We start from the raw sequence: 12040 nt of genomic DNA, 5'->3' as shown, positions 1-12040 counted from the left end.
AAGCTTAGCCCTCACACTCTCTGTCTAGGGTATGAGAGAGGGAGGGAGAGAGAGAGGGAGGGAGAGAGAGAAGGAGGGAGGGAGGGAGCGAGCAAGGGAGGGCAGGCAGGAGGTGAGAGCCAAGGGAGGCAGACGGAACACAATCCATTCACACTGACAGGATAAACAGAGCTCATTCATTTGTTTACATTTGCATATTAGGTAATTATCTGACAATCAAATCAAGAAATACTTGAAGAAAAACTGTAGAGTGATCTGTCCTGCCTACAAAACACCATTTACAAGCAACCACACTGAGTGAAAAGGTCAGGGGCTTTTCTTCTTAAAGAACTGTGACCATGGAGTGGTTATGCAAGGGTGAAGTACAAAGAGAAGGAAAAGAAATAGAATAACCATTAAGGAGTTTGATAAAAGGGGATCATTTAGTTGAGAGAGGCTGCCATTTGCTGCCTTTTCAATAGAGGAGTTATTCAAAAACATGGTGAGTGGAGACCAGGTGGAGCGATGACTAGGCCTCAGCAGCGAGCAGGCTGAGAGCCAAGAGGCTGATAGGCACAAAATGTAGAGCATGGGCTTGTGTGGGGCTGTATTTATGCCTGCAGACATGGGGGTGGAGATTCCTTTCCAACACTGTATACAAACACCAGGGCTTTGAACTTAATATAAGCAGCCACAGAATCATATTTTAATCAAACTTGCTTGTATGTTCACAAATTGGTTTTGATGAGTAAGTTTGGTTGGATTCATCTTTGAACTTTAAATTAGAGTTTATCTTAGCACCTTGGAGGAGTTTGTGATCGTACAGTAGATTCTGGGGGCATATTCACATGCCAATTAAAATGATTCATTTGTACATAAAAGCCAACCAATTTGTAATTTTATTAGATATTTTGGGACATTTTCATGAACAAATGTCTGTCTCTATCATAGATTTGCGCATCTATACTAACGATTCTACTTAAAGCCCTGAAACTTGGTTTCAAATCCTAAAAACTATGAATAAATAAGCAATAATCTAGGAAAAACATCCTTTGGTAGAATTTAATAAGAGCTTAACATTCACAAACTCAGTTTCATAAGGACTGTGTGCATGTGGTTTGATCAGATTTTATTGACAGTGCTGGCAACATGAGCAACAACCCCACAAGTGTCATCAAATTGTGATTCAAATGTTGGATTACCCTGATTGGTGCTTGAAAGTATGAGACATTACATTTTTCCAATTGAGACCCGCCCACTTTAAACCAGTAAGAAGAGCACAAAGAAAAACATAAATGCATAAATCTCTAAAGTGCAATATATTACAGTTTTGACTTCAGCAATGAAGCAGGACCACATCACTTATTTTAAAAAGCTGATGTTTTCAGGGCATTTAAAATCCATTTTGCTGAAAAATCCTCTGCTACACAGGAACTGTAGCTGTATTGGAGCATCTCCAGCATCAACAGTGGTTTGTTTAGAATAAATAGATGACAAAAAAAGCAGTTAGCATGACCGGTGAAAAGACTAACTACATCTAGAACTTAATAGGAATCCAAACGATCCTTGGGAAGTGTATAATGATTTGAATTGTGCAGATTTTAGAAACCAGCTCACCTGCTACTGGCCTAGACTCTACTGAGAGTGGCATGTAGGAAGTTGTCAGCTTGCCCTAGATTACACATATTAACACAACAAATAGATGAAGAAAAAGTGAATATCAGCACCAGGAAAATGTACTTTTTTTTCTCTCAGAGGAGACAGTCTGGGGTATTGAACTCCTTCAACGCCACTGTCAGCAGTGACACGATATCCACGGATTTGTTAAATGTCAACAGAGGGAAATCTGCCAAGGTATGATAGCAAAAAGACATGACACCTGTTCTGACGGTAAAAAATTAGGGTCAAATTCAGTTCAATTCAATTTATTTTATTTCATATAAAAAAAAAATGCTTTTAGATGCTACATTGGCTCAGATGCAGTTCTTCTTAGAACTGAGTAGGAAACATACAGTGTTCCAGCAGGGTGTAGTAATACTGTACAGAAATTCATGTCTTAGGCCTTTGTAATGCCTACAGTAAAGACTGGCAGTTGTACTGTACACACACACAAGTTAAAACACATGTATATACAGTTTTATTACGGATATCTTCCTTCTTTCCAATAACACAATCTCTGAGTGTCATGTGAAGAGCGACGAGGAACAGGGTTAATTCTGGGTTAATTGACAACCGGTGTGTGCATTCAGGTGTACTGGGCCTGCAGGATGGAATAGACTGTGGCCAAACGATCATAACACAAGACCAGATTTGATTTCAAAGGATTTAAATTAATGAATAATTTGTAGTATTGGCTTTTATGGTCTTTATTAATATAGTTTCTGTATAGAGTATATATAAACTTACGATGCTTGTTTTTCTGAAGATCCGGTGCAGTCTCCTTGGGCCTGCAGAGTGGCAGTTTTATTGGATGCAAACATATATTTTTCCTGCCTGCCCTGTTTAGCAATTTCATGGCTCGCCAAGACTTCATTTGCACTGAAATCAGCAGTGGATTGTACCGGGGGGATGTCGCAATAAATCAGGTGATTCAGATTTTCATAAAGGTTTGCCTGTGTTGCGGCCTATTGTAAGGCTGCATATTACATCACAATCAATTTTGGGTCATTTTTGTCAAGTTTCTTCTAGATCTTCTTCTGTTCATGTTATTTTTGCCCTTTTCATTTTAACATACATTTCTAATATGACCTATTCTGAATTTATATTGTAAATTTAGTTGCATTTGTGCATAGTTATGGTATTGCTGTCAACGCAAAGGCCCAAATAACTAATTTACATGACTTCATAAATCATTTTTAAAAATGCAATTACAGTACATTTGTCAGTTATTTTTCGTCAGGCATATTTTTTAGATATAACAAATATTAACAGATTTAAGACATTTTCTTACTTGACAATTTTTCCAAAGATAATGACAGTCATTACTAAACATTATACTGTGTTGTTTAGCCTAGCCATATGCAGACCAGTATTGCATAATTAAAATATGAACCGCCACTTTTGAGAATTTAAAAAGCTTTGGAGCTGTGTTAAGTACTGCAGCCAATGCATCTCATGGATTCCACACTTAGTGCTCCTATATTCTGCCCAAATAGCCAAAAATACTCAGTCCAACAGCGGACTAAATCCAACACGATTGGTTGTCGGACTCGAGCCAGACGTGTGGTGACTGACAATTCTGGCGCAAAGGTATCTTGAGTCCTGCTAACTGGAGCTGACACTCAGCCGAAGTCCACACCCTCAAATCTTTGCCAAATCAGCAGCCTTATTTTGGCCAAAGCCGGCACATATTTGGTCCTGCAGTGCCAGAATATGGCTGAGTGCAGCTCTAATCGGCCCATCTCAGCTGGTTACCTGGTTACTGATGAGAGTGGCAGTTGTACTGTTTAAACTTGGATTCTGTGCAGTATTGATGACTCATGATGATTTATTCTAGGTACACATATTGGATGATATGTACTGGAATTCTGCACTATTTTTAAAATCTGCACCATCATTCCTGACTATGATTAGCTGGCAGATAATGAAGGGGTTGTTCCGTAGCTGGCTTAATTTATTTTGAACCTAAAGTAAAGAATCAATATGGTTCCAAAAGGCCACAGTTCCACATGTTCATGTCTGGTGAGCTGATCTACACTCTTGCCTAGTGACTGGGGGGAGTAGTGGAAAATCAAAGCAGACTAGTGTCGAGGCAGCATTAGCAAAATATACTCTCATACTGCCTGTGGATAACTGAAATTAAAAACCAAATACCTTCTTATCTAGTATCATTCAAACAGTTGTGGTTGAGATATACCTGTTAATATGTTATTCTAGAAATGTACTGATTCTATGTTACTCTTTCTGTACCCTACAGCTCCCTCCATAGTTCCCATCATGCACCAGATCAGCTCCACCATGAATAGCTTCACACTGTCATGGCCACAACCTGAACAGCCCAATGGCATCATCCTGGACTATGAGCTGCGCTACTACGAGAAGGTAAGATAAGTCTCTCTGTGTGTGTGTGTGTGTGTGTGTGTGTGTGTGTGTGTGTGTGTGTGTGTGTGTGTGTGTTTGTGAGTGTGTGCAAATGTAAGAATTGACATGTTTATATCTGACTGCAAATGTGTATTTGATGTGTGATCTCTTTCAGACACTGGGTGTTGTCTCCTACTCTGCACATGCGTAGCAAACTGCATGTAAAGCCCCCAAAAATCTAAACTCTCCTGATATCAGTGAGCAGAGTCCCCTGGGTTGATAATATGTTCTTTCACTGTGTTCACTCTATCTCTCCCACTGTTCTTTGGTTTCTGCTGCTGATGAAGTGAATAGGTTGACCTCTGATCCAGGCCCACTCTGCACAGTGCAGCAACCTGTCCCACTGTGAAAATGCATTGCGTCTGGGGGGAGCCACATCGACCCGTCTGCTCACACACAATACGTCTGCTTTATTAAGTCGCCAGCCCTACCCCACAGCGCCTATGCTTCTCCAGTATTGACCTGTAGGCTTTTCCCAAGGCCTGGGACATAATGATACCTAGAGATCCAAGACTCCAGCTTTTTGTTTGGGCCCCTGTTTGTCCTCCTAAAGCTGATCGATAAGTATAGCAAGGTTGTTCATGCATGTTCTTTCCCCGGTCTTTGTCATCTTAAGCTGAGACTTTTGCGAGACTTGATGCACCTTCACCCATGTTCAGCCTTCCAAATAAAAGGAAAGATCGATAGAGTTTTATAAATGTTTTTTCTTTTTCTGTTGAGTTATTTATTTCACACAAACTAATTTTGGCTAAGGTTCTTGGATCAATATTCACAACACCACCTCAGAATAGTGTTTGTCACATTTAACATTTTCTATCAGTGAGAACAACAATCATGTTTTTAAATGATGTTTGCAGTTATCCAATAATAGCTGCATTGCTTGCTGTTTCCCCCCCATCCCCAGCATTGCACAGGTCATAAAATTGAATCCGATTGCCATGGCCCTGAGAAACCTTATCTGCCAGACAGCTTAGTGTCGTGTAAATAACACTTATACAGCCTCCCATTAGCTCATGAATATCAATGAAACCTAATCCTATTGATGTTTATGTAGCGTGTCCCCGCACAAATAGATGAGCACGACGTAATCACAAATTAGTGAATTAAGGAGGACAAGATTGCTAATTGCACTGGGATGATTCAGGTGACAGAGTGGTTGCACTCTACGGTGTCTACCTCTGTTTTAATGTGCCTCCATATCCCCCTGTACAGTATGTGTGTCTGTCTAGAAAAAGTACCACCATATGAGTGTGAGTAAGACACAGAAGGTGAGTCAGAGTGATTGCTTTGTGACACACTGGGTTGTGGGGATGAGATTTCCACATTGGTGGTCCTCCTTTGACACTCTGTATTTCGGACCTGACAAGGCTTTTTATAGGCTCTAAACAGACTTTTCTTCTGCCAGCCTCTGCTGTCCAAAGTGTCACTGCAGATGTGTTTTTGTGCCTGATTGAGCACCAACCTTCAGTAGAAAAAAGCAGGTGGTGGCAAATTTGAGCAAAAGAATCAAATACCAGTATACGCCACGTGTGTTATTTCCACACCAGTTAAAATGTATTATATGCATGATAAAAAGTCCACATAAATTCTGTCACGCACTTTGGCTTGGGTTACTTACATGCGTGTTTAGCCTGCTTGGTGCATATGGAGAAGCAGGGAATTAAATTGCATTGCATCGAGGTCAGTCCTGCCAGCTCTTCGCTGATTTTCTGAAGGCTTGAGAGGTCCAGAAAATCTGGAAGTTCCACGCAGCCGTAATGCGATGATGTGGCCTTTTAGTCATAAAAGCCAATTACGGATGGAAGTCTCTCGCCATGTCTATCACACACTCCCCTGCACACTCCAAGCTTTACCCAACGCCATGGGTAACTTATACAGTAGGCAGGATAATACAATCATAAAAATAGGCGCTTTATATCAAAATGGCCTTGCTATACTCGCCTTCTTTTTATGCATCTCACCGATGCTTGCATTAATCTGACAGTAGTCACACTGTTATGGTTCTGGAGTTGATTGTCTCAGCGTGCCTGGCACAGTCAGCTAGTCCTTAGCACAGCAGAGAGCTGTCTCTCTGTACACTCCATCTCACAGGAAGCCCCCTATACCCATTTACAAGAGTGACTTCTTCAGCAGTGGCATTGTCACACTCTGTGTTGAGTAATACCCCAGAATAATCATAAAGGAAAACTCCCTTTTTTTCATGTTGTAATTTTAGCCATTAGCCTAACATATCACAACTAAGTGTTGGAGACACGATAACACATTATTTTTATAACAGTATAGAGTATTTTTATGACTTGTCTTGATTTGATAGTTCACATTAGAGTGACAAATATGGAGAGAGAGTGGGCAAAAGATCCCCAGATGGTTTTGAACTGTGAACCTTGACTGTTTGGCCTCCAGAAGGCCCTTGGGACACAAGCATGGATGCATTAAGAGGAATTTGAGATCGTGTTCCAAGATGGTGCCCTATTCATTCCATTGAAGGTCATTCACCATACATACACATGAATGGCACAGAAATATTTCATTGATATGGCTCTTCGAGACATTAGGAGAGTGTTAGTAAGACTCACATGTTTTAATTATTATTGTGCATCAGGAAAAGTCTGACCAGTGTGCATCTAATAGCGTAATGCTGTTCCTTGACTCAGCTTTACACTCTATTAGTGGGGGCTTTGTGGATGGGAGCATACCAGTGAGACAAATAAATACAATGCAGGAAGTCCAGTTTGAATAAAAGTTGAATGTGTCTAAAGGCTTATCAGACACCAGGACACTGCACAACCTCATACGGGTTTAAACAAGTCAAATTTAAGGTAATCACTGACACTGTTTTGAATATAACTCACAATGTCCACATAAATATGTTATATATAACAGATATTTATGGTAATAATATTCTCATTTTCACTTTGAAGTAAGTATTTCAGAGAAGTTGGTAATATTGCTGTTGTTAAAACTGGTCTGAGCCTTGTGTTCTTTGGTTTTAGACATGATTTTAAACATGTGTCCACAATATCTGTAATTGCGCTTGTATGTAAAATGTTGCCAATATTTACCCAGACTATAAGACCAAGTCTTCTACCTACAGTAAAGTGGCAGTTTAGGCTGTATTCGCAAGGAAAGGGATGAAGGAAAGGGATGGTAATGACTCAAAAAGACTTCATTTTGACAGTTTCACCTGAAAGCTGTAGGGAGTGCTGATGGCTGTTCTCTCAACAGGCTTCACTCCCTTCTTCAACCCACCTTCTCATTACAGAGTAAGTGGTCCCGGGACCCTGTAAATTGGGAAGCAAGGCGAAGTGAATTAAAGGTTTGCAGAGAAAAAGTAGAATCTCATGCTCCCGGTCTCTCATAGCCTTTTTCCTCTGGTAGCCTGAAAATTTGGGGAGGGTGGAAATAACTCAGCATAGCGGAGGTCAGGCCTTCCATTAAGACTGGAGCAGAGCAGCCACTGGCTCTGGTTACTGATGGCTCTGTGTGTGTTGGTGTCAGAGAGAGGGTGTGTGTGAGTTTGTGTCGGTGTTTGTGTGCGAATGTCAGCGGCAGTTCAGGTGTATCCATTCTGGATGACAGCAGTACTGTCACACTGCAAAGGGAGAAGTTAAAAGAAATACAAGTTTACAGCATGTCACCAAGATCTGCAGCATGCTGACCATATCACCATCTGCATTTTTGGCACTCTGAAATCCCCTTTGTACTTAACATACAATTAGTAATTCCTCAGAAGAGAAGCCAGGAGAAAGTATTTATTATTCTTTTCTTCTCTCCCTGCCAGCCTTCAGAGTCCACCACAACACTTTTGTAGACACACACAGATGTTATACAGACAAGTTTAGATTTTTAATGGAACCCATGAAAAGCAGGACTTGTGCAGCACTCCCCCGGTCCCCCAGCAAGTGTATTCACATTTCCTCCCTCAGACTCTCTTCTTCTCTCCCTCTTTGTTTGTTCCCCACCCCACTCGCTCCGTCCTCCTTGTTAGTCTCCAGGTGAATGGAATGCATACAAAGAGTCATCTCAAAAGGAGGTGGCTGCAAAGAACAAAGAAAACAAACAGAAAGTGCTGAGGCAAATAGATTTCCCTTCCAAGTTACTGTAGATAATATGATTCTTCTCACCTCTCTCTACAACACGCTCACTAGCGTTAGCAGGCGGCTTTACAGAATCAGAATGAGAGGAAAATCCTTCTTTTTTTTGTTGCCTTATGGTGATAGAATTTGTTTTTACATTATTTTAGTTTCTTTATTTTTCATTAAGATTGGTATTTAATATCAGATTTTTATCACCATTGTATTTTCATTCAAAATAATTACCATTTTCCTTTTAGATTAGAATTCACTGGGTAATGATAATTATTTGCATACGGTAATAAAACCCATCTACTCTGTGAGATTTAAATTGTTAGCCCACATTTCCCCCCCTTTTCTTTCTTTCTTTTTTTTTTTTTTTACCGGAGGCAATACATTTTAATTTTTATCATTAATAGGGCGAGATTTCTTTCTTTTATTTCCACTTTACAAAAATAATATTAGAACGTTCTCCCTCATACACCCCCCACCCCTGCCCTCCTTTCCCTTTGTGTGTGTGTGTGTGTTTGTGTATTTGCATGGTGTGAATGTGTGTGAGCCTGTGAAGAGGACACATGGTCATCCACCATGTCTGTCTTCTTGCCAGGTGGCCATGCTATCCATTTTGGGTGGTTGGCATTTTTTGAAAAACAGTCACACAAACGCCAACCTGCACACACACATGCACACGTCAATTCAAGTCAAGTCAGGTTTATTTGTATAGTCCAATATCACATATAATGTCTCGGTGACCTTTACAGGCAGACAACAGTAATGGTTTTTGACTGGAAAACTGACCCCCTCAAAAAAGCCTAGAAAAATAACGGGGAAATGTCAGAAAGTGTCAGAAAGGACATTCAAAGAGAGATCTCCCCTCCGCAGTCTGCTGGCAGTGCAATAGCAATTGGTAGGAAATTGGCAATTACAAAAAATGAATTGAAATTTTCTACATGTAAAAAAAGTACTGGACTTCCAGCATTCCAGCAATAGGACTATAATAGATCCAGTGCTTATGTAGTACATCTAGTAAATGTTTCCTACCATATATATATATATATATAAAATGGTTAAAATTAAATGTGTCCAAATATGTGGTTTGTGTAGATTATTGCACATTGTTTTTTAGGAAATGGAGAGGGACAATTTATTAAAGCTAAAGTAAATGTAAACGGCATGAGTGCGCTTCACCATCATTCGGTACATGGAAAGAATCTTGAGACAGTAAACAATAAACTATATTAGGAAGACTATTCTTTCTAATTTTGTCTGTTATTTTACTGAATGCTGCAGAGACCAAACTCCCTTTTCGTTTCATGTCTGTCACCCCTGGCAATGCTTTTGATTGGCTGCTCTGCCATCTGCCTCCCCACCTGTAACTCTGTCTTTATTTAGCAAGTTAGGGTGTGGTCCTCCTAATCCCCATTTGACTGGCAGCAGGAGAGGACCTCTCATGGTTGGAAGTCCCTCCTGGCATGGCCTTTTATTGGCTATCCCCTAACCTGCTGTTGTGCCAAATGCCAGCTCATTTTTAAGTGGCAGATGTGGGTGTGTATGCATGTGTGTGTCACATAATCCCTATTTGACTGGCAGCATGAAAGGGCCATTCCTAGCTGGTGCTCCCTCAAGGGATGCTCCCCCATTGGCGGTTTGCCATCTGTCTGCTCACCTGTCCTCCAGTCAAACTTAACAGATGGGGGGTGTGGTCACGAGAAATGCAAGATGACTGAGAGCCGGAGTCGGCGATTCCTGACCCCAAGTGGTCCGTGTGCACTCAACCATGTCTTATACCAGATGAATGGGCGACTATGATCCCAGTCTCTCATGGGGCTTCACGTCTTCCGCAGTTCTTTCAAATCCACAAGCTGCCACTTTAAAGTTACAGTTAGGGTAGGTAGTGTATTCCAGAAGCATTTTTTTTTTGTTATATTTGCTGAACTTCTCTTTACATCCTGACCTAAATCAATAAATCAAATGCTCTGGGGGGAAAAATGAAATAAATCCAGTATTTGTAGCAGTCACAGTCCTGTAATATGCCCAGCCAATCATTTCATCCACCTGCACTCACTGCACATGGCCGGAGTCTTCCACAACTGCCGGCTAGAAATTGCTAAAGCCACCAAGCTAGTTGCTCAACAATTGCAGAGAAAGATTAGCCAAAATATATATAGTTCCATCTGTACCTACAACAGATTTCACTTCTAAACACAACAAAAAAGAGAAGAGGGAAATTAGTTATTTCCCCGAATAGTTTATATGTATGAATGAGACTTGAGCTAGTTGGATAAGGCTGAAGATGACAATGGAGATGACAACTGCATATTCATGTGTGTTGGATGCTGAGTGGCTTTGGATACTTTAAAGATCTAGCCGTCTCTTGCTAGTTTCTCCAACATTACCTACCCTTTGAGCTTCAGATTTGTTTTAGTGCCTGTATGCAGCACATTGGAAGATGACAGATTGTGTGATCTAATGGACAAAAGGTCTGAGAAATTATTAAACTCTCTAAACCAGTTATATCCAGTGTTCCATTTATAAACATCTCTTTCCTCTCAGAGATAGAATGAAAGCCTGTTGGTGCGATGCTCTCCCATCCCAAGCCTAAACATTTGTCTTCATCAAGCCCAGAGTGTCCAATAAGAGCTAATGTGATTGCACACATCATTATGTGGGGGTTTGAGGGGTGGGGGGCAGATTTCATAGCTGTGTTTACCTCGTCTGCTCAATGACGGAGCAACCGGAATGATTCAATTACACCAATCAGATTGGATAATGATTTCGATGTGGGTTGCTTCTGCCTCGAGTTTCTTATCGCTTCCTGACATCATCTTCCTCCTCCTCCTCCCCTCCCTCCCTTGCTTCCTCCTTGCCTACCTACTTTTTCCACTCCGATCTCCGGATTTTGCATTTAAATTTTCTCAGAGCAGCCATACATGTATTATAAAATGTAGTCCCGCACTAAACAATAGTGTGTTTACCAATGTAAAAAAAAAAAAAAACAGCATGCCTCTATTTACACTGTTTTATTGACAGAGGGAATTTTGCCCCTACTCTTTCAACTGTCCTCCCTCCCTCTCTACAGTATGTCTGCATCTAGCTATCAGCAACCTGCAGTGGTGGGTGTAGTGTAGGTGCAGTCTTATTTTCTGGCTGTCATATTCACTCTGGGTTATGGGAAGGTGACAGGCCTAAGTAATTACTGATCCCCCATAGCAGATACCTCCAGCAAGCCCCAAACTACACTGCAGCAGACTGCCTGACTGATTCTCTTGAGCCTGAAGAGGGAAAGGCAGAGATACAGGATCTGGAGGGCAGGTCCCATGGTCAGAACCATACATTTCCATAATGGATGGCGATATGTATGCATCCATGCAGACATAGACAAATGCATATATTCATAATGTATGTTCATACAGACAAATGCACGTCCATAATGGTGAAATCAAAAATTTGGGAGGATCTAAATGGATGAAATCTAAACACAGAGAATTAGAAAGACGGAAAATACCTTAACAGAATGTTACAACATGATTGCACAAAGGATGTTTATAGCATTCCCTTTAATAAAAAAATAAAATGCTTTCTGTGGGTGGAACTGGCCTGCCATCATATTTAAAAAGCAACCTACTTCAGTCAACAAAACAAGAGGATGTAATGTTCAAACTTCTTGCAGTAATTAAACTGCCTCATAAAGTACATCTGAAGAGACAAATATGCAATGCTATTCTATTACTGTTCCAAAGCAGCTATTGCTCTTTGTAATTTGCAAGAAATGATTGCCTTTAATTACCACATTGTGTATGTGTGTTACTGTATGAATAGGAAATGTTGTGTGTTTGTGTGAGTGGTATCCTTGTGTGTGTATGTGAAGTTCAAATTGACCAAAGTTGTTACATGTTACCTCTTCACTT

At 40.6% G+C, this 12040-nt stretch overlaps 1 protein-coding gene across 3 annotated transcripts in view; it reads left to right on the top strand.

The window, feature by feature from the left end:
• The window catches only part of LOC127365242 (ephrin type-B receptor 1-B), a 148630-nt gene that overhangs the window by 103972 nt on the left and 32618 nt on the right, over nt 1-12040 (top strand). For all 3 annotated transcript variants that reach the window (XM_051403155.1, XM_051403146.1, XM_051403138.1), the window contains one exon: nt 3896-4020. In XM_051403155.1, the coding sequence (XP_051259115.1) occupies nt 3896-4020 (125 nt within the window). The remainder of the gene's footprint in view (nt 1-3895; nt 4021-12040) is intronic.

The sequence above is a fragment of the Dicentrarchus labrax genome, unplaced genomic scaffold, assembly GCF_905237075.1.
Source record: "Dicentrarchus labrax unplaced genomic scaffold, dlabrax2021, whole genome shotgun sequence".
Taxonomy (NCBI): Eukaryota; Metazoa; Chordata; class Actinopteri; family Moronidae; genus Dicentrarchus; species Dicentrarchus labrax.
Note: the sequence above shows the minus strand (reverse complement) of the source record. Positions and strands in the feature narration are given on the sequence as shown.